Source organism: Pelophylax lessonae, assembly GCF_965119305.1.
Source record: "Pelophylax lessonae genome assembly, chromosome: 3".
In the NCBI taxonomy this organism is placed as follows: domain Eukaryota; kingdom Metazoa; phylum Chordata; class Amphibia; order Anura; family Ranidae; genus Pelophylax; species Pelophylax lessonae.
In genome coordinates, this window is record NC_138770.1 from 406,977,962 (window position 1) to 407,005,577 (window position 27,616).

Below are 27,616 nucleotides of genomic sequence, written 5' to 3' on the forward strand. Positions count from 1 at the left end.
TCCTAGAAGATGACAAGGTCAGCAATGGCATGCAATGCCAAGCTGCTGCAAGCAAAGCCAACAGAATACTGGCATGTGGAAAAATGGGATTCACTCCAGAGATAAAATGATAATTCTCCCACTCTGCAAAACTCTGGTCTGGCTACATCTTGAGTATGCCATCCAGTTCTGGGCACCGGTACTCAGGAAGGATGTGCTGGAACTGGAGAGAGTTCAGGGAAGAGCAACAAAGCTAATGAAGGGAATGGAGGACTTCAGCTATGAGGAAAGGCTACAAACATTGAACTTATTCTCTCTGGAGAGGATATGCTTGAGAGGGGATATGATAATATTGTACAAATACCATACTGGTGACCCTAGCATAGGGAACAGACTTTTCAGGGAAAGGGAATTCAAAAAGACACGCAGTTATTCACTAAAATTAGAAGAAAAGCAGTTTAACCTTAAACTGCATAAAGGGTTCCTTATCATCAGAGCGGTAAGGATGTGGAATTCTCTTCCACAAGCAGTGGTATCAGAAGAGAGCATTGATAGTTTCAAAAAACTATTAGATGGGCACCTCAATGATCACAACATAAAGGGGTATACAATGTACTATTGACAGCAAACACACACCTACATCATAGGTTGAACTGGATGGACTGGTGTCTTTTTTCAACCTCCTTAACTATGTAACTATGCAATGTGGGGTGCTTCAAGTGCTACATGCTCTTGCACTTAATGTTTTTTATATTTTCATACAATGCAGTGGCATGTTGCAATATAAAGGTATCCCACCTTCCCAGCCAATATAAAGGCAGTTAAAACAGATGGTCAGCAACAAGTTAATGATGTTCTTTGATCACCTTAAACCTAAAGTTGAAGTTGAGCTACCAAGTAAACCACTTTATAAATTAAGCTCCCCCTTTGATGTGATCCTCTATGTTTACATTTTCTAATAAAACATTATTTTTTGAATACTTTTTAGCCTCATTCACATGGGCATACCAATCTATTATAGAGTTGATTGAGGAAGCGTGCATCCCCACAGTTTGCTCCATAGTGTCAACCCGAGAGCCCAGTGATCCCATGTCAGTTCTGATCTGGTGCATACATGCTAGCATGTCCGCCTGCATGGTTGTGCGCAGAGTATACAACATGTCCTTCATAACCCCCTCAGAGATAGGGTTACTCCCGGAGGGGAACGAGGCAAAGGGGTCTGCACTATGTGTGGATGAAAAGCTGTCTGCTTGTGTGCCCAGAGGAGGACGCTGCGGCGATTCCTTTCTCTGCTTATTTTTTGCCGGGCTCCTGGAGGAAGGAGATGGTGGTGAGGGAGAGCCAGAGGACTGTCCACTATCAGGATTAGCCCCAATTCTATGTACTGGAGGGACCGATGGCAATGGATGAAGTTTGTGGAGCAGAGCGGCTCCCTGCTTGTCCCGCTGCTGGGTTCCCGGGCCGCTGCCATTTTGTTGGAGACCAGAGCTCTGTGAGATAAGGAAACCAGACAGTTTATTGAGCTGCTCGGTTCCCTTCTTGCAGCGCGTCATGTCAGCCGCGGTGAGCGGGTCGTTGGGATGGGATGTGGGGGTCTGTGCAGGTCGCCGGAGCCCTATAGTAGCGATGTGTCCAAGGTGGCCTGGTGGAGCGGGTTCAGAGCACGTCCACCTTCGGCCTCGATGGCCATGCCCAGTTCTCATGGGCATACCAATCTGTACATCCATGTGCAAGTGAAGGCCCATCTTCACCCGCGTGGGATGTGCAGGTGTTGCATGCAGCCTCATGCAGATGGCCCGTTCAAATCAATGACAAGCAGGTGTCTGCACAGACATGCATGACACTCCAGCGCATCCTGGAATGCAAATCTGAGTGGGTCCAAAGCACAGATCTGGTCTTATGTGTCAATATGAATGCTGTTTGCATTTTATCCGCCAAAAGTTGTGTGCCCAGGTTCCTTTACTATGCGGTAACAAAGTAAAGGATGTCGAGGTGGACATGAGCAAGTAGTTTGCCATAAATCTGCACGATATGGTGGGTAGTTTTCTCTTTCTGGAGACAGAGTTTTAAATGGGGTCAGATCCTGGTGAAGGGAAGCTTTTCTGGCTAGTGAGTTGAGGAACCCGCAAGGTTGGATGTACTGCCACCACCGAGGCAGAAGACTCAAAGTTAGCGCAGAGGGGGTCTTCAGTTGTTCATTATCGAAAGCAATCATGAACAGTGACATGTTGTCCTGGGTCCGCATGAGAAATTGTGAACAGAGCATGCCTGGGGAAACATAGGGCTCCCCATTACTTGAGATAGTGCACATATACTGTATGTGTGGAGATTTTAAGGTGCTATAGTCCTGCAACAAGTTTTTAGCGTGAGTGCAGACCTTTTCAATAAACTTTAACTTTGATTACATTTATCTATTTTAATTATTATTTTCCTCTATATAATATTAGAGTAAAGCTATTTAGCTTGATAATATTGATGCTTATGAATGTTTACAATATTATGATTCTTTTTTTGTATATTAATAACGCCTTCTATGTTTGTTACAGCTTCTACAATCCCTGAAGACTGTAAATTTCACTTACAATGGTAGGACTCTCTACTTTGATTCCAAAGGTGATGCCAGTACAGGATATGATGTTGTGATCTGGAAAATGGGCCCTGATGGAAAGATAAATATCACCCCATTTGCAGAGTATGACGCACAGAAAGACATGTTTATATTCAGCACCAAGGATAAAGAAAATGAATTTAAACTTTTGAAGGTAAGAAAACAAGAGCAAGCTTTACATTTACAGATTTCAAATGGCCGTTTACAAGGAAAGAACAGGGACTAAAACTTAATATGAGCAGCGCTAAAAATATAACCAAAATAAATTGTGACACATAACATACATACACTTGATAAAATATAAACAAATGATAGTGAGTAGTGAACTGTCAGTAATTTAACGCTGATCACAACGAAAGAAACTTAGAAACAAAGGTATTGGTGTTCTCAATACTCAGGACAGAGAGAGCATAGTCCAGTTCCACATGTCCATGGAGATAATGCAAGTGCTCCAACTCCACAGATACTGTGATCTACTACAGGTCAAAACTGTGCTCCAGTGCCAAACAATAGTGCCCCTTCACTTCCACATCAGCAATCAGTCCCAGGTGCCCTATTTTGGTATGCACTCACCAGCATTTTTTTTACCCTTAGTGAATATATGGGTCAAAATGCACTCTATCTGGTATGGGATTCCACCACTCCCCCACAAGACTGTCAAGGCCCCAGCAATCAGGTGTTTACTTTCAATAAGACTCAACCAGGGGATAGAAAAGGCGAACAAATAAATATCAATGCGCAACACGTTTATTAAAATGAATTAGGGTCAAAAACTGAAATAAAATACACTCACATGGTGCAGTACCTATGGGCACTCAGTGTTTCCAGTAAGAATCTGCAAATACTCTGACCACTGCTGTTCCATGTAGTGTAGTGTATATATTCACTAAGGGTCAAAAACACTAGGTGAGCACATGGGATCAGGACATGTGGAATTGGACTATGCTTGCACATTTAGAGCAGCTGCTGGGGTTTCATCAAGCACTGATCCGAGGTACTGGTAATATTACAGCTTAATAAGTACAGGGACTAGCATTGCTGCCCTACAGAAGAAAATGCTAGTTGCCTGGCTGTGTCTGCTATAAATGCTTTTGAGTCATAAAGCATGAACATGTACTGTATGCTGGAAATGAGTGTCAGAAAAGTTTCATAATTCCTTATCTGTATATTTGTCCAGGGTCAAAGATTAAGAAAGCATTGAAGTCAAAGCTTCAGCATGACAGCCAGGAATCTAGCATTATCTAAAGGAGAGTTCAACAATGGCAACCTCCATGATTCTTACATGGCAGAGCCCCTCTAAGTGTGGTAGGTAGATATACATAAGAATTAAATAATTAAAGCTTAGTTTTCAGTTCTGTTTACTAACCTACATTACTGTGAAAAGTTTTGGGCACTTGTAAAAAAAAGGCTGTAAATTGAGGATGCTTTAAAAAAAAAATAATAATGAAACGAATAGTATTTTTCTCAATGAATAATCTACAAAGCGCATAAACAGAGAAAACTCTAAATTGAATCAATATTTGAAGTGTCCATCTTTTGCCTTTAACTCCAAATCCATGCGGCAGCAGGAGCTTTCAAACAGTTCTAGCTACCTACCAAAATGCTACACACATTGGGGCTGATGTACTAAAACTGGAGAAGGCAGAATCTGGTGCAGCTCTGCATGATGGCCAGTAAGCTGCTAACTTCAACTTGTTCATTTAAGCTTTGACCAAAAAAACCTGGACGGTGATTGGTTTCTATGTAGAGCTGCACCAGATTTTGCACTCTCCATTTTTAGTAAATCAACCTCATTGTATAAGGCAACGCAGACCAGAGTGATAACAATAATTCTAGTGTCATCATCCACGATTAACTCTAAGCAATGAGCTGTAAAACACTTTTAAAGGGTCGCTTATGGATAATATTATGTACTAAAAATGACACCCATTCAAGGGCACATGCAATTTTAGGTTTGACATGTTTGGAATCTAATTACTCAACTAACCTCATATTTTATATTGGACCAACGTACAAAATTCAGTAACATTTTATTGTGTTTGTGTACAGTAAAATGAACTTTAGTGTATTTATAATTGCTCCTACAGCTCACTCCTTTGGGGTACTTTATAGAAGCATCGAAGCCCAGATGCTGATCATTTCAGATCCTTGATTTGGTGCTGGCTGACACAAACAGGCAATCTGTAGATAATAAACCAAACAACATCGTTGTAAGGCTAGACTGACTGCACCTTGATGAAAAGTCTGCCGCCATGAGTGATCCAGATATCAATAGTCATTTAGAAGGGCTGCCTCAGAGTGACCATGAGGATAGTGGCAAGAAACACATGAGAACATAACACTGACAAGGCGCTCCTGAAATGACATGTGGGTGTCATATATGCACGATATGATAAGACCTCAAAGGGCTGACTAGCAGTGATATCAAAAGACTAGAAACACAGAGGACAGTGTATGCATTAAAACAGTCTAGGTTTATTCCACACATGGTTAAAAACAAATGAATTGATTGGTGGTCACCAGTTGATGACCAACCCCATACCACAGGCTTGCAGGATATGCTGGGTAACTGGGTTAATGATGAGGACTGTGGAATCAATGGTGGATCATTCTCGCCAGATGCGGCAAAGAGGCTGGTGGATCCACCTCACCAAAAATAGTCAGAACCAGGAAGACTGTGGTGATGGACACTCAGACTGGGACACACCAGAGAATCATGCTGGTTGTGAGGATGACATGTTTTGGGGTACGCCCCTTTGTCAAATCCTGACAGGCAACCAGCAAACCAATGTATATATCTGTGCACCGACATCCATCAAATAACAGTTAACCCAGCATATCCCTCAGCCCAAGGATGGTCTGTGCAACTACTGATGAGGAATGCAACATTAACACTTATTAGACCTTTATAAAATATATAGATTAAAACTGGCATAAAAAAACTGTTGTAATTCTCTGGTGTGTCCCAGTCTGAGCGTCCACAACCACCAGATTTCCTGGTTTTGGCTACTTCCAGTGATGTGGATCCACCCGCCTTCTTGCTGTGGCCTGCGAGAATGTTCCAACATGACTGTGGTATGGGGTTGGTCATCAACTGGTAACCACTGTTCATCTAAGGCTACGTTCACATCTTGGCATTGCTATTACAGGCGTTTTTATGGGCGTTTTTTCAGGCATTTTTATGGGCGTTTTTGCAGGCGTTTTACAGGCGTTTTTACAGGCGTTTTTTGTGCAGGCATTTTTAGATTGACTAGAGGTCAATGGAAAACGCCTGTAATCTGCCCAAAAAGAAGCTCATGTACTTTTTTGAGCGTTGGGCGTTTTGCTCACGGCGTCAAAACGCTCAGATGTGAACAGGGGCCATTGAAATGAATAGGATTTGTCTTGTTGGGCGTTTTGAGAGCTGATCCTAGAGCAGAAAAACGCCCCCAAAACGCCTACATGTGAACAGAGCCTTATTTGTTTTTAACTTTGTGTGGAATAAACCTAGACTGTTTCAATGGATACACTGTCCTCTGTGTTTCTGGGCTTTTGATATCACTGATAGTCAGCCCTTTGAGGACTTATTATATTATGCATATATGACACCCACATGTCATTTCAGGAGCGCTTTGTCAATATTATGTTCTAATCTGTAAATAAAGTTTTCCTTTTTTGATCTCATGGATACATTGTAAATACTACACTGTGGCATGGGCTACACACTGCAACTTGATACACACTGTAACATGCCTCCCATTACAAACTGCACCATGTGGCCCAACACACCCTGCAGGAGGCACCACGATACACTCAACATTACTCAATTGAATGCACACTGCACAATGCAACCCAATGCACTCCACTACATACAGCCCCCACCGCACTATGCACCCCAACACACTTCACACTACACAACTCAATGCATACCACATCATGCCATCCAATACACTCCAAACCATACAACTCAACACACTGTACCATGTACCCCAAATATCCCTTATGCACCCCAATATGCACTTCTCCATATAGCCTAATGCTAGCAGCATGAGAAACCTCAACAGACAGAATCTGCTTACATAAAAAAAACAGCAAACAAAAATTCCTAGCTCACTTACCAGCCAGCCTGCTACAAACTGAAATGACCTTGTCTAACAGTTCACGTTAAAACCAAAGGGTTTAGTTTGCACACATTTGAAAATACATGCATAAGCTGCAGTGGCCATGTCATAGAACCTCAGTGTACTGTAGTCCTAACTAATTTTGAGAGTATCCTGAGTTGGAGCACATAAATAATAATGGACATATATAGGGCAGGTATGCCTGGAGGGAGCCTGCCCCTCCTTAAAGGCAGAGGCGTACCTAGGACCTTCAGGGCCCTGGTGCAAGAAACCATGAAGGGCCCTTACCTTCAAGCCTGGGGCTCTTCCCACTTATCCTGGGGCCCTTTACACTTGTTGTGGGGCCCCTTATTACGGTTCTCAATGGGACCCTTTCACAAGTTCTGCAGTGGGCCCCCTACCTGCCATCTTGGGGCCTCCCCACGGTGGTGGAATGCCAGGGCCCGGTCGCAAATGTGACCTTTGCAATCCTGGAAGTTCACCCACTGGTGTCAGTAGTTTTTATTTTTTGGTACTTTAATTGTATTATTTTTTCAAATTTTATTTTATTTTTTTTACAATATCACTGACTAAGACTCTGTCCATTCAGAAAAGGAAGGAGCTGGTAAATTACATATTTACCGACCCCTTCCTGGTTCTCTATTGTGACACACCCCTGCAGCAGCTGGCAGGAGAAGGAAGGGAGCACAGTGGGGGGGGGGGACAGGGGAGCACACAGGGCCCAGAAACAGCAGAACACAAGTGAACTAAATAGGAGGAGTGGCGGGGGCAGCATACAGAGGAACCAAAGGAGGACAGTGATTTCTCTACATGCCGCCCCTCCTATCCAGGTGTACAGGGGAGCTGCACAGGCCCCCTGGAGCATGGAGCCCGGTTGCAATTGCTACCCCTGTAGTTACGCCCCTGCTTGAAGGTACAGGGATGCACTGGACACCCAGCAATAGCACAACGACAGCAAAGGTATCCAGTGTGCCCCCACACCAACAATCTGCTTGCATCCTTCACATGACTTCCCTCCCCACATCACTTGAATTGTCTGCTTTAACAGGTAGCGGAAGTCAGTGCTATTCAGCTCTGGGACCCATTGTCACTCTACAGAGTTATAAAGCAAAAGGAGCCACCCTTTCCAACATGCATTAAAGCCACAGAGGTAGGGAGTGAGGCAGTTGTCCAATATCCCTGATCCCCATCACACAGCTCTGACTATTAAAAAGATATTTAGCACAGAGAAAGGGCATGTGATCAAGCACACATAACTACCCACTCTTCTTGGGTCTGGTAAAATAAAATATTCATGCTATATTATTATCTGACCTTGACTAAATGCTTCTTTGTAAAATATTCTTTGGCATTTCAGAAAATCCGTTCCCGATGCTCAGATGAATGTAAACCAGGACAAATGAAAAAAACATCAGCAAGTCAACACACTTGTTGTTATGAATGTGTTGCCTGTCCTGAAAACCACTACACCGATACTACAGGTACGGGGAGAGAAAATGACAGTTAATTTTTCACTGGCATCAAGGACATCATACATTCTAGTAGGAGTACAACCAGGGAGTCTATAGAAATATCTGGATGTTTTGTTAGATCATAGACTTAGTAATAGGATGCAATGCCAACCTGCAGTCTTTAAAGCTAGCAAAATACTTCCTTGTATTAAAAGAGGTATAGACTCCAATGAGAGATATACTTGTGTGCCTGTACAAATATACTTTTGTCCCTGTGCAATATGCATATTCCTCATCTGTAATATGCAATTCAGTCTTAGGTATCAGTTCACAGAAATAACATTAAGGAAATAGATAGAGCTCAGAGAAGGACAACTAAACTGACAAGAGCCATAAAAAAAGCATAGCCATGAAGAAAGATTAGCAAAACGGAATGTATTTCCTTTTAATACAGCAAAAGGGTTAAACCAGAACTGTAAGTTTAGTGAAATAAATTACTCTTGCAGCTGCCTTCCACATTGCAAAGGTTCAATGCTAATTTGGTCAAGGGGTTATAGGAATAAGTAGATATACTTACCTTATTTCTCACTTCCTCCCCTGAGTCCCCTGAAGTAGCTTCTCTTCACCAAACCTATGGTTGCAAACATTCTGTTGTCATCTTGTACAAAGCAGGGCCATAAATACATGACACTAAGGCCTCATGCACACTGTATGTTTTTACAGCTGCTGTTTTTGGCTTCATGTGTTTTTTTTTCTGCAGCCAGTAAACTCCCCAGCATGTAATCCTATGTTTCCATGCACACATAGCCTTTTACCAGCGTTTTTTGGCAGGATCGTTTTCTGGCTGGGAAAAAAAAACAAGAACCAGTGGGTTTGAAGAGGAGTTTTTTTAGCTGTAAAAATGTTCTAAAACAACAAAAAAACACAGCTATTTGGTGTGTTTTTGAGCCATAAGCTTTTGTACGAGTATAGTTTTGTTTAAAAAAGCTGAAAAAACTACTACTACTGCAAAAATGCTGAAAAACTCATTGTATAGCTACAGCTTTCTACAGTTAATGCTACTGGCATTTTTATGAAGTCCAGTGTGCATGAGGCCTAACAAGGTGTTCCTAGGATAGCATATAGATATCGTCTGTGAAGTTTAAAATATTTACAGGGCTAAAAACCAGATGGATCCAAGAGCCCAAGTACTCAAAGGACAAAATTTACAATACAATAGTCATAGTTTGTTCCAAAAATTGATAAAAGCTAGGCATGGTGCTTTACAGTGGTTACCAGTAGTTGACCGGTCACATGCTTCGGGCATATGGAATGTACCGAGGGATCAAGGTGTCAGTAAGGTCCGTGATGGAAAAAATGACCAGCCTCAGCAAGGAAGCAGAGGAACTCACATCACAGGAAATTACGTCACTGGAACCCCGAAGTCTGTAGTGGCAATCTAGGAAGACTGGAATGCACCAGAAGATTACACCGGTTACCAGGACAACATGATTCAGGGCACTCCTCTTTATCAAATCCTGCCAGGCCACCGTTACAGGCCACCGGACTCACAACAATTAACCCGGTATATCCCCCAGCCCAAAGATAGGCTTATCAACTGCTGGTGGAGAACACAATTAAGAAATTAATACACAGGTAATATGAGTGATAAAAAGTAATAACATGAGCAAAAAAAGCCATATTCACCACAATGACCTTACAGCTGTACCTCCACTTTCGTGGGGGAAAAAAATAGCAAATAAAGAAAAAACAATATAGCGTATACAAATGCGTCACAAATCATATTGTAATTGAATGTTATTAAAAATGACCTTTCCTTTTCAATCTGCAGCTGTTGTAATTTTCTGAAATTGCAATGCAATATGGAGCTGTTCTGTACACAGAATGTATACCGAACACACTCCAGAATCATAATTTCCTGCTTATGTGATTGGCTCACCAATTTTCCCAGAAGTCTGCTTAAGATTAGTGTTGAGCGAACACAGACTGTATTATTCGTGTTCGTACCGAATAATTGGATTTTTGTTACCCGAACACGAACACGGACACTTTACTGTATATTCGGGTAAAAATCCGTCGTTTTATTTCCGGGTTTTGCATGCTTTGGCGCTCTTTTCATGGCGGGCTTTCAACAGCCAATCAACAATCATTTAACTGGTGTGCCTTAAGCAATCCCAGCCATGCCTGCAAATGTCTCAGTAGCTGTGATTGGCCGTCTGAAGCATGTGACCAAGTCTTTATAAGTTCGAGGCAGCCGCAGCGGCGTCATTATGCTGCTTAGATCAGGGACAGAGCACACATCAACGTGCTGGCTGCTGATTAAGGAAAGATAGGCAGGAAAAAACCATTTGTGTCCGGATAGAATTGAGGGACAGGTCGGAGTGTTTAGGCAGGGCGAGTTGTAGGCATTTTAGGGATAGAGTCTGCTGAATTATAGGGTCAGTGTGTTCTACAACTACAATCGATATTGCTGTGTGGGGTGGGGTCTGCACTTAGTTCTCCTGATCTACGATCTCTTCTCAATCCTGTTAGGGACAGAGTCTGCTGAATTTTAGGGAAAGTGTGTTCTACAAACTACAATCGATATTGCTGTGTGGTGTGGGATAGGAGATAGGCAGGTGTCAGTGATCCACATCCATTTTTCTGTGTGTGGGCTGCAGTGAACACAATCTTTTTGGGGTGCAGTGAACACAATCCTTTTGGAGTGCAGTGAACAAAATCTTTGTGGGGTGCAGTGAACAAAACCTTTGTGGGGGTACAGTGAACACAATCTTTGTGGGGTGCAGTGAAGACAATCCTTGTGGGGTGCAGTGAAGACAATCCTTGTGGGGTGCAGTGAACAAAACCTTTGGGGGGTACAGTGAACACAATCTTTGTGGGGTGCAGAGAAGACAATCCTTGTGGGGTGCAGTGAACAAAATCTTTGGGGGGGTATAGTGAACACAATCTTTGTGGGGTGCAGTGAACAAAACCTTTGTGGGGTGCAGTGAACACAATCTTTGTGGGGTGCAGTGAAGACAATCCTTGTGGGGTGCAGTGAAGACAATCCTTGTGGGGTGCAGTGAAGACAATCCTTGTGGGGTGCAGTGAACAAAATCTTTGGGGGGTACAGCAGTGAACACAATCTTTGTGGGGTGCAGTGAACAAAACCTTTGTGGGGTACAGTGAACACAATCTTTGTGGGGTGCAGTGAACAAAACCTTTGTGGGGTACAGTGAACACAATCTTTGTGGGGTGCAGTGAAGACAATCCTTTTGGAGTGCAGTGAACACAATCTTTGTGGGGTACAGTGAACACAATCTTTGTGGGGTGCAGTGAACAAAACCTTTGTGGGGTACAGTGAACACAATCTTTGTGGGGTGCAGTGAACAAAACCTTTGTGGGGTGCAGTGAACACAACCTTTGTGGGGTACAGTGAACACAATCTTTGTGGGGTGCAGTGAACAAAACCTTTGTGGGGTACAGTGAACACAATCTTTGTGGGGTACAGTGAACACAATCTTTGTGGGGTGCAGTGAACAAAACCTTTGTGGGGTACAGTGAACACAATCTTTGTGGGGTGCAGTGAACAAAACCTTTGTGGGGTACAGTGAACACAATCTTTGTGGGGTGCAGTGAAGACAATCCTTTTGGAGTGCAGTGAACAAAATCTTTGTGGGGTACAGTGAACACAATCTTTGTGGGGTGCAGTGAACAAAATCTTTGTGGGGTACAGTGAACACAATCTTTGTGGGGTGCAGTGAAGACAATCCTTGTGGGGTGCAGTGAACAAAATCTTTGGGGGGTACAGTGAACACAATCTTTGTGGGGTGCAGTGAACACAATCTTTGTGGGGTGCAGTGAAGACAATCCTTTTGGAGTGCAGTGAACACAATCTTTGTGGGGTACAGTGAACACAATCTTTGTGGGGTGCAGTGAAGACAATCCTTGTGGGGTGCAGTGAAGACAATCCTTGTGGGGTGCAGTGAACAAAATCTTTGGGGGGTACAGTGAACACAATCTTTGTTGGGTGCAGTGAACAAAACCTTTGTGGGGTACAGTGAACACAATCTTTGTGGGGTGCAGTGAAGACAATCCTTTTGGAGTGCAGTGAACACAATCTTTGTGGGGTACAGTGAACACAATCTTTGTGGGGTGCAGTGAACAAAACCTTTGTGGGGTGCAGTGAACAAAACCTTTGTGGGGTACAGTGAACACAATCTTTGTGGGGTGCAGTGAACACAACCTTTGTGGGGTACAGTGAACACAATCTTTGTGGGGTGCAGTGAACAAAACCTTTGTGGGGTACAGTGAACACAATCTTTGTGGGGTACAGTGAACACAATCTTTGTGGGGTGCAGTGAACAAAACCTTTGTGGGGTACAGTGAACACAATCTTTGTGGGGTGCAGTGTACAAAACCTTTGTGGGGTACAGTGAACACAATCTTTGTGGGGTGCAGAGAAGACAATCCTTTTGGGGTGCAGTGAACACAATCTTTGTGGGGTACAGTGAACACAATCTTTGTGGGGTGCAGTGAACACAATCTTTGTGGGGTGCAGTGAACAAAACCTTTGTGGGGTGCAGTGAACACAATCTTTGTGGGGTGCAGTGAAGACAATCCTTGTGGGGTGCAGTGAAGACAATCCTTGTGGGGTGCAGTGAAGACAAACAATCCTTGTGGGGTGCAGTGAACAAAATCTTTGGGGGGTACAGTGAACACAATCTTTGTGGGGTGCAGTGAACAAAACCTTTGTGGGGTACAGTGAACACAATCTTTGTGGGGTGCAGTGAACAAAACCTTTGTGGGGTACAGTGAACACAATCTTTGTGGGGTGCAGTGAAGACAATCCTTTTGGAGTGCAGTGAACACAATCTTTGTGGGGTACAGTGAACAAAACCTTTGTGGGGTACAGTGAACACAATCTTTGTGGGGTGCAGAGAAGACAATCCTTTTGGGGTGCAGTGAACACAATCTTTGTGGGGTGCAGTGAACACAATCTTTGTGGGGTGCAGTGAACAAAACCTTTGTGGGGTGCAGTGAACACAATCTTTGTGGGGTGCAGTGAAGACAATCCTTGTGGGGTGCAGTGAAGACAATCCTTGTGGGGTGCAGTGAAGACAAACAATCCTTGTGGGGTGCAGTGAACAAAATCTTTGGGGGGTACAGTGAACACAATCTTTGTGGGGTGCAGTGAACAAAACCTTTGTGGGGTACAGTGAACACAATCTTTGTGGGGTGCAGTGAACAAAACCTTTGTGGGGTACAATGAACACAATCTTTGTGGGGTGCAGTGAAGACAATCCTTTTGGAGTGCAGTGAACACAATCTTTGTGGGGTACAGTGAACAAAACCTTTGTGGGGTACAGTGAACACAATCTTTGTGGGGTGCAGAGAAGACAATCCTTTTGGGGTGCAGTGAACACAATCTTTGTGGGGTACAGTGAACACAATCTTTGTGGGGTGCAGTGAACAAAACCTTTGTGGGGTACAGTGAACACAATCTTTGTGGGGTGCAGTGAACAAAACCTTTGTGGGGTACAGTGAACACAATCTTTGTGGGGTACAGTGAACACAATCTTTGTGGGGTACAGTGAACACAATCTCATACTTCTGAAGCTTTGAGGGTGCTGCCTGTTCTATACTCCTCCTCCTCCTCCTCATCCATCCTTTTAGGTGTACAAACAATAGTAATTGGGGCCTAGTGTGCTTCTGTACGTGTGAAAAACATACACTTTTTTTTGATCATATTTCCTATTCCGTTATTCAATAAAAACCTTTGGGGCTCAATTAAATTGCGGAATAGTCTGTGTCGGTACGTGTGAGATCCACCTTTCCAAGTTTTTGGGGTTCATCTCATACTTCTGAAGCTTTGAGGGTGCTGCCTGTTCTATACTCCTCCTCCTCCTCTTCCTCATCCATCCTTTTAGGTGTACAAACAATAGTAATTGGGGCCTAGTGTGCTTCTGTACGTGTGAAAAACATACACTTTTTTTTTATCATATTTCCTATTCCGCTATTCAATAAAAACCTTTGGGGCTCAATTAAATTGCGGAATAGTCTGTGTCGGTACGTGTGAGATCCACCTTTCCAAGTTTTTGGGGTTCATCTCATACTTCTGAAGCTTTGAGGGTGCTGCCTGTTCTATACTCCTCCTCCTCCTCCTCCTCATCCATCCTTTTAGGTGTACAAACAATAGTAATTGGGGCCTAGTGTGCTTCTGTACGTGTGAAAAACATACACTTTTTTTTGATCATATTTCCTATTCCGCTATTCAATAAAAACCTTTGGGGCTCAATTAAATTGCGGAATAGTCTGTGTCGGTACGTGTGAGATCCACCTTTCCAAGTTTTTGGGGTTCATTTCATACTTCTGAAGCTTTGAGGGTGCTGCCTGTTCTATACTCCTCCTCCTCCTCTTCCTCATCCATCCTTTTAGGTGTACAAACAATAGTAATTGGGGCCTAGTGTGCTTCTGTACGTGTGAAAAACATACACTTTTTTTTGATCATATTTCCTATTCCGCTATTCAATAAAAACCTTTGGGGCTCAATTAAATTGCGGAATAGTCTGTGTCGGTACGTGTGAGATCCACCTTTCCAAGTTTTTGGGGTTCATCTCATACTTCTGAAGCTTTGAGGGTGCTGCCTGTTCTATACTCCTCCTCCTCCTCCTCCTCCTCCTCCTCATCCATCCTTTTAGGTGTACAAACAATAGTAATTGGGGCCTAGTGTGCTTCTGTACGTGTGAAAAACATACACTTTTTTTGATCATATTTCCTATTCCGTTATTCAATAAAAACCTTTGGGGCTCAATTAAATTGCGGAATAGTCTGTGTCGGTACGTGTGAGATCCACCTTTCCAAGTTTTTGGGGTTCATCTCATACTTCTGAAGCTTTGAGGGTGCTGCCTGTTCTATACTCCTCCTCCTCCTCTTCCTCATCCATCCTTTTAGGTGTACAAACAATAGTAATTGGGGCCTAGTGTGCTTCTGTACGTGTGAAAAACATACACTTTTTTTTTATCATATTTCCTATTCCGCTATTCAATAAAAACCTTTGGGGCTCAATTAAATTGCGGAATAGTCTGTGTCGGTATGTGTGAGATCCACCTTTCCAAGTTTTTGGGGTTCATCTCATACTTCTGAAGCTTTGAGGGTGCTGCCTGTTCTATACTCCTCCTCCTCCTCCTCCTCATCCATCCTTTTAGGTGTACAAACAATAGTAATTGGGGCCTAGTGTGCTTCTGTACGTGTGAAAAACATACACTTTTTTTCGATCATATTTCCTATTCCGCTATTCAATAAAAACCTTTGGGGCTCAATTAAATTGCGGAATAGTCTGTGTCGGTACGTGTGAGATCCACCTTTCCAAGTTTTTGGGGTTCATCTCATACTTCTGAAGCTTTGAGGGTGCTTCCTGTTCTATACTCCAAAGTCAGCTCAAAAGAGTTCTCTAGCGTGGAAGTTCTTTAGAAAATGTGCTGATGACAGGACACGAGTGGTTTGCACCCTGTGCAATCAGAGCCTGAAGCGAGGCATAAACCTTCTCAACCTGAGCACAACCTGCATGATCAGGCATCTAAGTGCAAAGCACGAGCTGCAGTGGAGTACACACCTTCAAAACCAAGAAACGTCTCTGGCTCATCCTGCTTCCTCTTCTGCTGCAGTCTCGGCCGCTCCAGCCACCTCTGTAGTCATACCGGCACCTGCCACCCCGCAAACAGACGATCTGTCAGCAACACCACCACCTGGGTCACCAACAACCATCTCCACAATGTCCCGTGGAAGCGTTCAGCTTTCCATCTCCCAAACACTTGAGAGGAAGAGGAAGTACCCCCCTACCCACCCGCGATCCCTGGCCCTGAATGCCAGCATTTCACAATTATTGGCCTTTGAAATGCTGTCATTCCGTCTGGTGGAGACGCCCAGTTTTAAAAAGCTTATGTCGGTGGCTGTCCCACAGTACGTCGTGCCCAGCCGCCACTACTTTTCCAGGCAAGCCATCCCTTCCCTGCACAACCAAGTGGGGGAAAAAATCAGGTGTGCACTGCGCAACGCCATCTGTGCCAAGGTCCACCTAACTACCGATACGTGGACCAGTAAGCACGGTCAGGGGCGTTATATCTCCCTAACGGCACACTGGGTAAATGCAGTGGCGGATGGGCCTGAGGCGGATAGCAATTTGGCACATGTCCTTCCACCACCGAGGATTGCAGGGCGCTTCAGTTTGCCTCCTGTTCCTAACTCATCCTACTCCGCTACCTCATCCTCTACCGCCTCCTCATCCGGACAGCGTAATACCTTCACCACCAACTTCAGCACGGCCAGGGCTAAACGACAGCAGGCAGTTTTACAACTTGCCTGTTTGGGGGACAAACCACACACCGCGCAGGAGTTGTGGAGGAGCATGGAACAGCAGACAAATGAGTGGTTGCTGCCAGCGAGCCTCAAGCCCGGCCTGGTGGTGTGCGATAACGGGCGAAATCTCATAGCAGCTCTGGGCCTAGCCGGTTTGACGCACATCCCTTGCCTGGCGCATGTGCTGAATTTGGTGGTGCAGAGGTTCCTTAAAAACTACCCCGATATGTCAGAGCTGCTGCAGAAAGTGCGGGCCGTCTGTGCGCACTTTCGGCGTTCTCACCCTGCTGCTGCTCGCCTGGCAGGGCTGCAGCGTAACTTCGGCCTTCCCGCTCACCGCCTCATATGTGACGTGCCCACAAGGTGGAACTCCACCTTGCACATGCTGCAAAGACTGTGCGAGCAGCAGCAGGCCATAGTGGAGTTTCAGCTGCAGCACGCACGCGTGAGTCGCTCTGCGGAACAGCACCACTTCACCACCAATAACTGGGCCTCCATGCGAGACCTGTGTGCCTTGTTGCGCTGTTTTGAGTACTCCATCAACATGGCCAGTGGCAATGACGCCGTTCTCAGCTTAACTATCCCACTTCTATGCCTCCTTGAAAAAACAATTCGGGCGATGATGGAAGAGGATGTGGCACAGGATGAGGAGGAGGAGGAGGAGGAGGATGAAGAGGTAACATTTCAAAGGCTTTCAGGGCAGTCATTCGCAAGGGGCTCCGAGGGTGGGTTCCTGCACACACAAACGCCAGGGACACAATTGTCCAGCAGGGGCACAGTTCTGGAGGATGAGGAGGATGAGGAGGAGGAGGAGCTGGAGGAGGAGATGGAACCATGTTCACAGCAGGGTGGCACCCAGGCCAGCTCATGGCCATCACTGGTGCGTGGCTGGGGGGATACAGAGGACACGGACGATACACCTCCCACAGAGGACAGCCTTTCGTCGCCTCTGGGCAGCCTGGCACACATGAGCGATTACATGCTGCAGTGTCTCCACAACGACCGCCGAGTTGCCCACATTCTAACTTGTGCTGATTACTGGGTGGCCACGCTGCTGGATCCCCGTTACAAGGACAACGTACCGTCCTTAATTCACTCACTGGAGCGCGATCGCAAGATGCGCGAGTACAAGCGCACGCTGGTAGACGCGATGCTGCTGGCATTCCCATCTGACAGCGGGGCCACAGTGGAAGCACAAGGCAGAGGAGGAGGAGGAGGTGGTCGCCAACTCAACCAGGGCACCGCCAGCACCTCAGAAGGCAGGGTTAGCATGGCCGAAATGTGGAAAAGCTTTGTCAGCACGCCACAACAAACAGCAGCACCAGCAGCTCAGATGGAACGTCTTAGCAGGAGGCAGCATTTTACCAACATGGTGGAGCAGTATGTGTGCACACGCCTACATGTAGTGAATGACGGGTCTGCCCCCTTCAACTTCTGGGTCTCCAAATTGGGCACATGGCCTGAGCTTGCTCTTTACGCCTTGGAGGTGCTGGCGTGCCCTGCAGCCAGTGTATTATCTGAACGGGTATTTAGCACGGCTGGGGGTGTTATAACAGACAAGCGCAGCCGCCTGTCCAGAGACAATGTGGACAAGCTCACGTTCATTAAAATGAACCAGGCATGGATCCCACGGGACTTTTCTGTACCTTGTGCAGAATAGCAATGGATACCGACCTTACCGAGCCATTGTTCCATTTTTGCTCTTTCTCACTCTTTTGGGGTGTACCCTCATTTAAAATTTGTGAAAAGAAGCAGTGTTGGCTACCTCGTCCTCCTCCTCAGGGCCAGATTAACGTAGGGGCTATTGGAGCTGCAGCTCCATGCAGGCCCCTACCTTTTATATAGGCCCCGGGTTGGCCATATTCACTGTGACCGCTCTTCTGTCACTTGTAAACACAGAAGTCTGGCTTCTATGCTCGCTTCCCCAGGCAGCACCTTCAGAACCTCCCCACACAGCGCGAAGGCCGGACAAGGAGGGACAGTTGCCGATGCATGGATGTGTTTATGGGCTTCAGAGACAGCATCCCATGTTGAATTAGGCATGCATGGCTGCACCCTTCCTCCTCTGGGTGCATGCCAAGGCACGGCCCTTAAGGCCCTTCAAAATCCTCAGCACCAAGACCATGATGCTCTTAATCCGGCCCTGGTCCTCCTCCACCGCCGCTTCCACCTACACCGCCCATAGGTGTGCGCAGCCTATTGCATTAGGGTGTGCGCCCCAAAGTTGAAATACACATGCATGTGTTTGCCTACATGTACATGGCCCCGATACATTACTCTCCCTGCTGGCAAAGAGAAATAGAGCAGAGCAGGTGCGAGGGAGATCTTTCCCATCTCCTCACTGGCAAACAGAGCGATAATGCTATGTGCCCTAGGTGATTAGGGTGTGCCCAGGTACACCAGGCACACCCTGTGCGCACACCTATGACACCGCCACATCCACCACCACCTCAACCTCCCTCCTACTCCATATGGGCCTCGTCCTTCAGAGATGAAGAACATTGTTTTATTTTTCTGTTTTTTTTTGTTGTTTTAAGTTATTTCCCTATCCACATTTGTTTGCAGAGCACTTGCCATGCTCTTAACTACGTTTTGCTGCCATTTGCAGCACTCTAGCCCTTTCCATTGGTGTTTTAGAGCCATTTTAGTGCCTTAAAGTTCGGGTCCCCATTGACTTCAATGGGGTTCGGTGTCCGGGATAAGTTCGGTAAAAGTCCGGGACACGGACCCGGACTTTTTTTTAAAGTTCGGCCGAACCCGTCGAACACGGACATCTAGGTGTCCGCTCAACCCTACTTAAGATACAAGTCAGATTTCTAGCATCCCCTGCAATAAAAAAGTCATTTTTGGTGGGTTACCACCAATAGGAGCATGTCTAAAGGGATGCAGACCCAGCAGATTTCCTCATTTGAGCCCTGCAGCTGCCACAGCAGATAGATAATTATGAAACCACTCCTATTAGACTCACTCAGCACAGAAGCAAAGAGAAAGAAACAATGATTTCTTCAGAATAACAAAATGTATGAATCTGAAACAAAGTTTGTTAAAATTATTGTAATGTACATGGATCACCCAGAGGGGAATGTTTTTTTTCTTAACAAAAGTGGAGTTACGCTTTAAATGTGGATATAAATTAAACATAAAACCATAATAATGACATTTGTAATAGGGATGTTTAAGAATAAAATAAAAAAATAAAAAACATCACACAATGGTAAAAAAAGGAAGAAAAGGAGGAGAAGAAAGAATAAATGGAAGAATGTAAAGGAGACCAAATGGAAGAATGTAAAGGAGACCATGTCAAAGGTTTTATACCCCCACAATCCTGTATAGTACATGCAGAATTAAGTATAACCACTGCTATATTATACTCTGAATTCCTGGGTCTTCGTTGAGGCCATTTGGAGTTAAGGTATTTAATACATTGATCCAAAAGGTTTCATGTTTGTATAATGCCTAAAATGTTTAATAAGCATTAAGGGACCTATCAGATATACATTCAATGGCGAAGACCATCAGAGCCCCCCGTCTTCCCCATCACGACACAACGTGAAATGGAGTGGGACACTGTGCTTGTCCAACCGTTCCTCGATGAATCTATGGTGTTCACCGATTCTCTTTTGTAGTGGGCGTATGGTGCATCCCACATAAAAGAGATTGTACGCGCACTGTAGTACATAGATCACATGATCCATTGAACAAGTGATGAACTGTTTAATGTTGTAAGTGGTGCCAGCCCTATCCTGAAATGTTGTCCCAACACAATAAACTGGCATGTGAGGCATCCTCGTGGTGCCACACCTGAAAATGCCAGTTCTATTGTCAAGAAAGAACCTTATATCCTCCTATTTGGCCTTGCTCTCTACCCTCAAGTTACTGTGCGCAATTATGTTCTTTATGTTTCTCCTAAAAGTAATGCGAGGTGTGTCAGAGACGGCTGATCCATCTTTAGAATATGCCTATGTTTCTCCAAACACCTTCTTAATGCCACAATAATCTCCACTAAATGTTGTAAAGAACCACGTGATGTTAAACTCAGGGTATTTGGTTTTTATAAATTGTTTTTTGGGGAGCTATTCAGAAATTTGGAATATGCCTCTGATATTAACTTCTTGGGATAGCCCTTATCTACTTTTGTTTCAAAAGACAGCTTTGCTCTATATAGATCTCCATCTTTGTACAATTCCTTCTTAGCTTAGGAACTGGCCAGAGGAGATATTGTCCTTCCAGGTGGGGTGGTGGGGACTCATATAATGTAAGTAAGAGTTGTCCCCAACTAAATTACAAAAATTTACAAATTGCTTTGTGATAATGGCACCTCCCTCATGTGTCAACTCTAGATCCAAAAGTATAAGGGTTGTTGGATCTTTGACATGGGTAAATGTTAGGCCAAAGCTTTTTTGGAAAACATTATGACTGTTTTATTCGACATTTTGTCATTTGTGTACTTGAGCTCTTGGATCCATCTGGTATTTAGCCCTGTGCATAATTTACACTTCACAGACGGCATCTTTATGTTATCCTAGGAGGGTCTTGTTAGTGTCATGTACTGTATTTATGTCTCCTTGCCACAATCCCAGTGGTCACTTTGAGGCGGCCCTTTCTACCACTTGCATCTCACTCTGGCTGTGGTCATCTATCGAGATGGTGATGTCGCAGTCCAGCGCCTTACATGTTTGATTTTTTTGCAAAACAGGACCAGCAGTTCAATTATATTTGAGGATGCCAAGGGATTAGCCACATCCTGGAGGTCCAGAGACCCCGGACTGCAAGAGGATTGAGGAATACGTTTAGTCTAGCTCCCTTTTCTTATACCTCAAGACAAAACAAGCATTTAAATATTGCAGTTCAAGGTAGGAAGGTAGGTAGGTAGGTAGGAGTACTAAAATCAGAACACTTCATCAGATTACCTGTAATCTACATTATGTTCCACATAACTTCTTTTACCTAAATGCATCTTATTTTTAAGTAGGCCTGCAGCCTCTTGTTCTACGATCCTGTAATGTGCAACTTACCTTTTATGGTCTTGTGAGAGTTGGCATGGATGCAAAGTAACAGTGCTTGCAAACATATAACATTTAGCCTGCACTGAAGGATAGTGAGGTAACTGGCGCTGCCTATGGGTATGTGTAACGTGTAAAGTGTAAATTTCACAATCAATTGCAGTGAATTATATGCAGAAATTAAGGCTGCTATGAAAAAAACCTCATAGATAATATAAATAATGTAAATATAAAGTGCACCATCAATCACAATAATTCATATATAAAAGTAAAACCAAGTTAATAAAGATAAAAACTAGACAGCAATATAAATATAAAGTGCAACAGTGTAATTAGGTGAATGAAAAAATGATCAAAGAATTGCATCAAAGAAATGTGTAAGATGACCAGATAAGGAAAAGATGCTGGTCTATGGGCTGTCATCAATGACATCTTCAGAAGCGCTTCTGATTAGCCACATCCTGGAGGTCCAGAGACCCCGGACTGCGCTTCTGAAGACGTCATTGATGACGCAACGCGTCAAGCGTAACCATGTCATTTCCGCATTACTGGAACGCAGATCCGGTGGTTGGCTAGAACAGCGCCCAGGAAGTCACCGCGAGAGAGGGTCTTGCGGTCCCTACACTCTGTCGTTTGTTTACCGATACTAAATGTGAGTAATATGCCTATTTGATTTAATAAAGGAAAGATTGTTAACAGTATGTCACTATATGAGGCTCTTTTCTCCTAATATGACCCCGGATACATCACTGTTGGACATGCATTGCATTTGAGCTTGCTTTACAAATTATGCATATGGGATAAGAGGATCCAGGATCTGGTACTGGAGAGATTGGCATATAGGAGCATTTCCTTTTTGGGGATATACCCTACTACCTACACGCTGGTTACCCCTGTAGGGGTGCTGACTTCCGGTGAGTGCGGGATAGATAGGAAAGGGGGAGCACTGTTTTTTCCTCACCTGTCACCGGGATACCTGGATCACCGCAAGAATTACCCACCGAATTTTGCACTTCCAATTCTCATGAACTTTCTGGACTTTTTCACCTTATTTTTGTAGTGCTTGGATGCAGATAAAATATATTTTTTTGGCTTGATTTTTGGTATTAATACGGCTCACGGGTCCTGATGATTGAGCATTGCTAATTAGCACCTACTGCACTTTACCACTTTTTGCTGCTAATACTTCACCATTACCATTAATACTGTGTCCAGCATATATTTCACTGGTCCTATACAGGACCTCTTTGCACTTTATCACATTTCTTAAGGCCATTTATTCCATTCTTGTCACTGGAATCACTTTTATCTTTATTCTTTATATTCCATATTTTATTCATATTGGAATCACTTACACTCTCAAGATTTCTTTCATCCTTGGCTGACACACGTAGTTTTGTTGCAACTTCACTCCTTCTTGGTGAACCAATCATAGCCCATAGACCAGCATCTTTTTCTTATCTGGTCATCTTCAACACTGAGCACTTTATATACACATTTCTTTGATGTAATTCTTTGATCATATTTTAATTCACCTAATTACACTGTTGCACTTTATATTTATATTGCTGTCTAGTTTTTATCTTTATTAACCGTATATGGTTTTACTTTTATATATGAATTATTGTGATTGATGGTGCACTTTATATTTATATTATTTATATTATCTATGAGGTTTTTTTCATAGCAGCCTTAATTTCTGCATATAATTCACTGCAATTGATTGTGAAATTTACACTTTACACGTTACACATACCCATAGGCAGCGCCAGTTACCTCACTATCCTTCATATATTAGAATATCGACCTCACGGTCTATATTTTTGAGGTAGGCAGCAGCCGTTCCACTGTTTTCTCCATAGCGCGGATAATTCCACCTATACATTTAGCCTGCACTGTTAGAGGCCCAGGCATTTGATTAGCATGAAAGTCAGGTATAGAACAAGAATGCTAGGTTGAACATTAAAGTAAGACTACATTCACATGGCTGCATGGGCTCCGATAGTTTGCTGCTTTCAGAGGTGCCTTTGGATGCTGCAAAACTTTGTGCTATGGCTGCATATATACTGGCTAATTTTCTCAGCCATTTTTTCGCATACCAATACTTTGGACCCTAAATCCAGGTTCAATCAGAGGCTCTATTCGCAAGTAACTGCTCAGATGAGAGATTACATGCAAACAGCAGTGGTGCTGGCCATTGATTGTGCAGAGTGCAATCTGACAGCCACCGCTGACAGCTTATCTTATTCGCATATGCTGGGGTTGATTTAGAAAAACTAGAGAGTGCAAAATCTGCTGCAGCTGTTCATGGTAGCCAATCAGCTTCTAACCTCAGCTTGTTCAATAAGGCTTTGACAATAAAAAACCTGGAAGCCGATTGGTTTCTATGCACAGCTGAACTAGATTTTGCACTCTCCCCCAGTGTGGGCAGGCAGTATTTAACATCATTGGCAAGAATCAACAAATTTTTGCTGGCAGCAGCCCCCGGCCGCCCCTATGCACCTGTGTGAAGGTAGCCTAACCCAGTATTAAGATGGTGTCTATGGGCTTGAAAAAAACATTTAAGGAAATGTATTGAGGAACTGAGTACTGTGTGATTCATTTTCTCAAGTTTAGTTTAAATTACTGAGGGTAATTACAAAATGCTAATTGACATTTTTATGCATAAGCTTTTATGCTGTCTGTTTAATTTTCACTTATGTTTATTTGCTTTTTCAGATATGGTTTATTGTCCTAAATGCAACAATAAGACTCACTGGTCTCCAGTGAATAGCTCTGTCTGCTACATGAAAAATATTGCATTTCTGCGCTGGAATGATGGCTTTTCAATTGTTCTCCTCGTCATTTCTTTTATTGGTATTTTTATTATTGTTGCTATAGCGCTGCTGTTCACAAAGAATTTTGATACACCTGTTGTCAAGGCATCTGGAGGCTTTCTTTGCTATATCATCCTCCTCTCTATTCTTTTCAGTTTTGTCAGTGCAGTCTTCTTCATTGGGAAACCAGAAGACATCAAGTGCAAAATGAGGCAGACTATGTTTGGCATTAGCTTCACAGTGGCAGTGGCGTGCATTTTGTTAAAGTCAATCAAAATATTGCTTGCGTTCACCTTTGAACCCAAACTGCAAAGCATTCTAAAGCGCCTTTATAAGCCATTTACGCTAATTATTGTGTGCACCGGGATTCAGGTTATCATTTGTACTACTTGGCTGGTATTCTGGTCTCCATATACCAGGGAGAATTTCTCGCTTCCAAAGACCATCATACTGGAGTGTGATGAAGGCTCTACGGTGGCATTTGGTATCATGTTAGGATATATTGCTCTCCAGGCATTCATTTGTTTTATTTTTGCATTTCGGGGTAGGAAATTACCAGAAAATTATAATGAAGCCAAGTTTATCACATTTGGCATGTTAATTTACTTTATAGCTTGGATCACCTTTATTCCAATATATGCTACAACATTTGGTATATATTTACCAGCTGTTGAAATGATAGTTATATTGATATCAAACTATGGCATTCTGTCTTGTACATTTCTTCCCAAATGCTACATTATCTTGTATAAACAAGACACAAATACCAAATCTGCTTTCCTTAAAATGATCTATAAATATTCATCCAAAAGTGCCAGCAGCTTAACTATTGGTCATGCATCCTCCAGTTCCTTGCCCTTACCTGAGAGCAATATCACTGTGCCCAGTGTGTCAAGTAGACCTTCTGTAAGTTCTGTAAGTAATAGTTTTTCATTCCACGAGAGACTTGTAGCTGCAGATATAGCTTCAACAAAGGCCAGGTGCCTCCAAAGGAAAAGACTATCAAGCATTTGATGATGGCATTGTCCAAAATGTGTGATTGTATGGACTAAAAAACATGCAGCCGACCCACTATTCTCCAATGGACTAAGCAATTACTTGTGTAAGAAGATTCCAATGGACAGAACAGTGGACTAAAAACTATGTATTAAAATACAATTGTTTCTAAAGTTAATAAATTGGCTGTTAAAGTAATGCCAGATTTCACCATTGGTTGGACCTATATTTTAATGGCAGACTTATATCTTGGAAAAATAGGAACCTAGTTTGAGTGGGGGCTGCACCATGTTACAACATAAAGTGGATCCCTTCCAAGCTGGAAAAATCACCTAAATCTATATTTGCCTGTATAGAGTTACATGTGGTGAATCAACATCATTTACTTAGCTTGATGTCAAACATTTTAAGATTACTTGAGTAAATATGTGTTAGGGGTAATGTTAATGTAAATACTATCCTAAAGTTATATTTATGCTTTTGATAAAATGAGTTCTATCATGTAATATTGGACATCTGTCTTACAAAGTAAACACAGTATATGTAACAGAACCTGGAATTATTATTAGAACAGAACAGAATTTGTCAACTGTAAAAAATGGACTGCCTAAAGAAGCATTCTAGGTCTTTATCTAGTGCTTTCTCTTTCTTTGCTTCTAAGTTGGTCATAAGAAATAAAACGTTTCTGCTTACAAACAATGAAAAGTATAACTATATATGTCAGACAGAAGCTAAGATTGGAAGTACAGGAGCAGGCTCTTTTCTCAGACATTCAATAGTTCACTAGTATTTTATTATTGGTACAAATTAAGCATAACGTTTTTAAACTTTTTTTTTTTTTTTTTTACAAAAGATACCTCTATTTATACATACGTATTTTATTGCATTCGCAACGTTAACCAGTTCCCCCTGGGGCAATTTTTTTTCATTTTTCGCACACATGATAAATGGTACAGAGACCCGGTAGAATAAAAAGGCTGTTGCTGGAATTGTAATTCATTTTATTGCACAAAAACAAAATGTAATCCCATTTTTTAAAATAAAATAAAAGGTGAGGTAGTGTTAAGTAGATAGATATCAAATAAGTCAAGCCTCAAAACTACATGTGCCCACAAAATAGCAAAAAAATACAGCACCCCAAATTATCAATAGGTGGCGCTTTAAATGCCTTTACTGCTCATCAGTTTAAAGTAAACCATAAATGGTGGATATACAACATGTAACAGAAAACCCTGTTTACATACACAGGCAAGCCCTATGAACAAGTTTGCAATTGTGGATGTGCACAGGGCAATTGGGTTGCTTTTATTTCTTTAAATATTATTATAATTACAATTTTTTAAGCTTTTTTATTTTTTAACACTTAACTTTATTGCTAAAAGTATGCTAACAATCCTTCTATATGATAGCACAGGTGACAGGAACTTTTTATGAAGACATCAGGAGTAAGTTCACCTCCAAATGTCTCCCTTGCCCTCCACTGCAGCTAATCAAGCACAGGTTGTACGTGGTTAGCTGCTTCACCTGCCACAGCAACCAGAGAATGGCAGCTCTGAAGCAGTGGAGAATGGATGAATGAGGAATTCCTCCCACTCGCCATCCTGATGACATTTGTTGTGGCTCAGGGCTCCAGTGGGGAGGGTCACACCACAAGTACCACAAAAGTCATTGAGTGGCTTTAAGTACTATGTGCATACAGAGAGCTGATCCAGCTAATGTGTTATGTACAATTAGGAAAAAAGTTGCTAAAATGTGTTAAATGCTGTTTGTGTTTACTAAACTTCCCTTTCAAATTTGTCTTTATAAAATAAAAAAACATAAATCACACTTCCAAAATGTATGTTGTGTAATTGTTCAAATCTAGATATTCAAACAATTGTCTAAATAACCAGAAGTGCATGAAAAGCTTGTTCAATGCACCATACACTTAAAGTGGAGTTCTACCCTAAAATTGAACTTCGGTCCATCTTCTTGCTCCGGGTCACCTGAAAAACAAATGGATAATCGCATTTTTTTTTTTTTTTACTTACCTTGTTTTAGAAGAAAATATACTTACCTTACTTCCTCTTCCTCCCTCTTCCTTCCTCTGCGCCCACGGCCCGCCGTCACTTCCTGGCTTGCAATGATTCCTGGGAGCTGAACGTCATCGCTCCCAGGAATCAATGCGCCTGCACCGGCCCCAACGTCAGTTCCGGTGCAGGCGCGTCATACCTTGCTAAACAGCTTCTGGGCATGCCCAGAAGCTGTGCAGGGAAGACGCTGCAGCCCCGGAAGTGACGGTGGGGCCAGTGCAGTGCATCGTGGGACCGAAGAGGACACAGAAGAG

At 43.2% G+C, this 27,616-nt stretch overlaps 1 protein-coding gene across 1 annotated transcript in view; it reads left to right on the forward strand.

Moving 5' to 3' along the window:
* The window catches only part of GPRC6A (G protein-coupled receptor class C group 6 member A), a 45,327-nt gene extending 19,983 nt beyond the window's left edge, over positions 1-25,344 (forward strand). The window contains exons 4-6 of the mRNA XM_082251406.1: positions 2,526-2,741; positions 8,045-8,168; positions 24,197-25,344. Coding sequence (XP_082107532.1) covers positions 2,526-2,741; positions 8,045-8,168; positions 24,197-25,308 — 1,452 coding nt within the window. The 3' untranslated portion in view covers positions 25,309-25,344. The remainder of the gene's footprint in view (positions 1-2,525; positions 2,742-8,044; positions 8,169-24,196) is intronic.
* Positions 25,345-27,616: the final 2,272 nt, after the last annotated feature.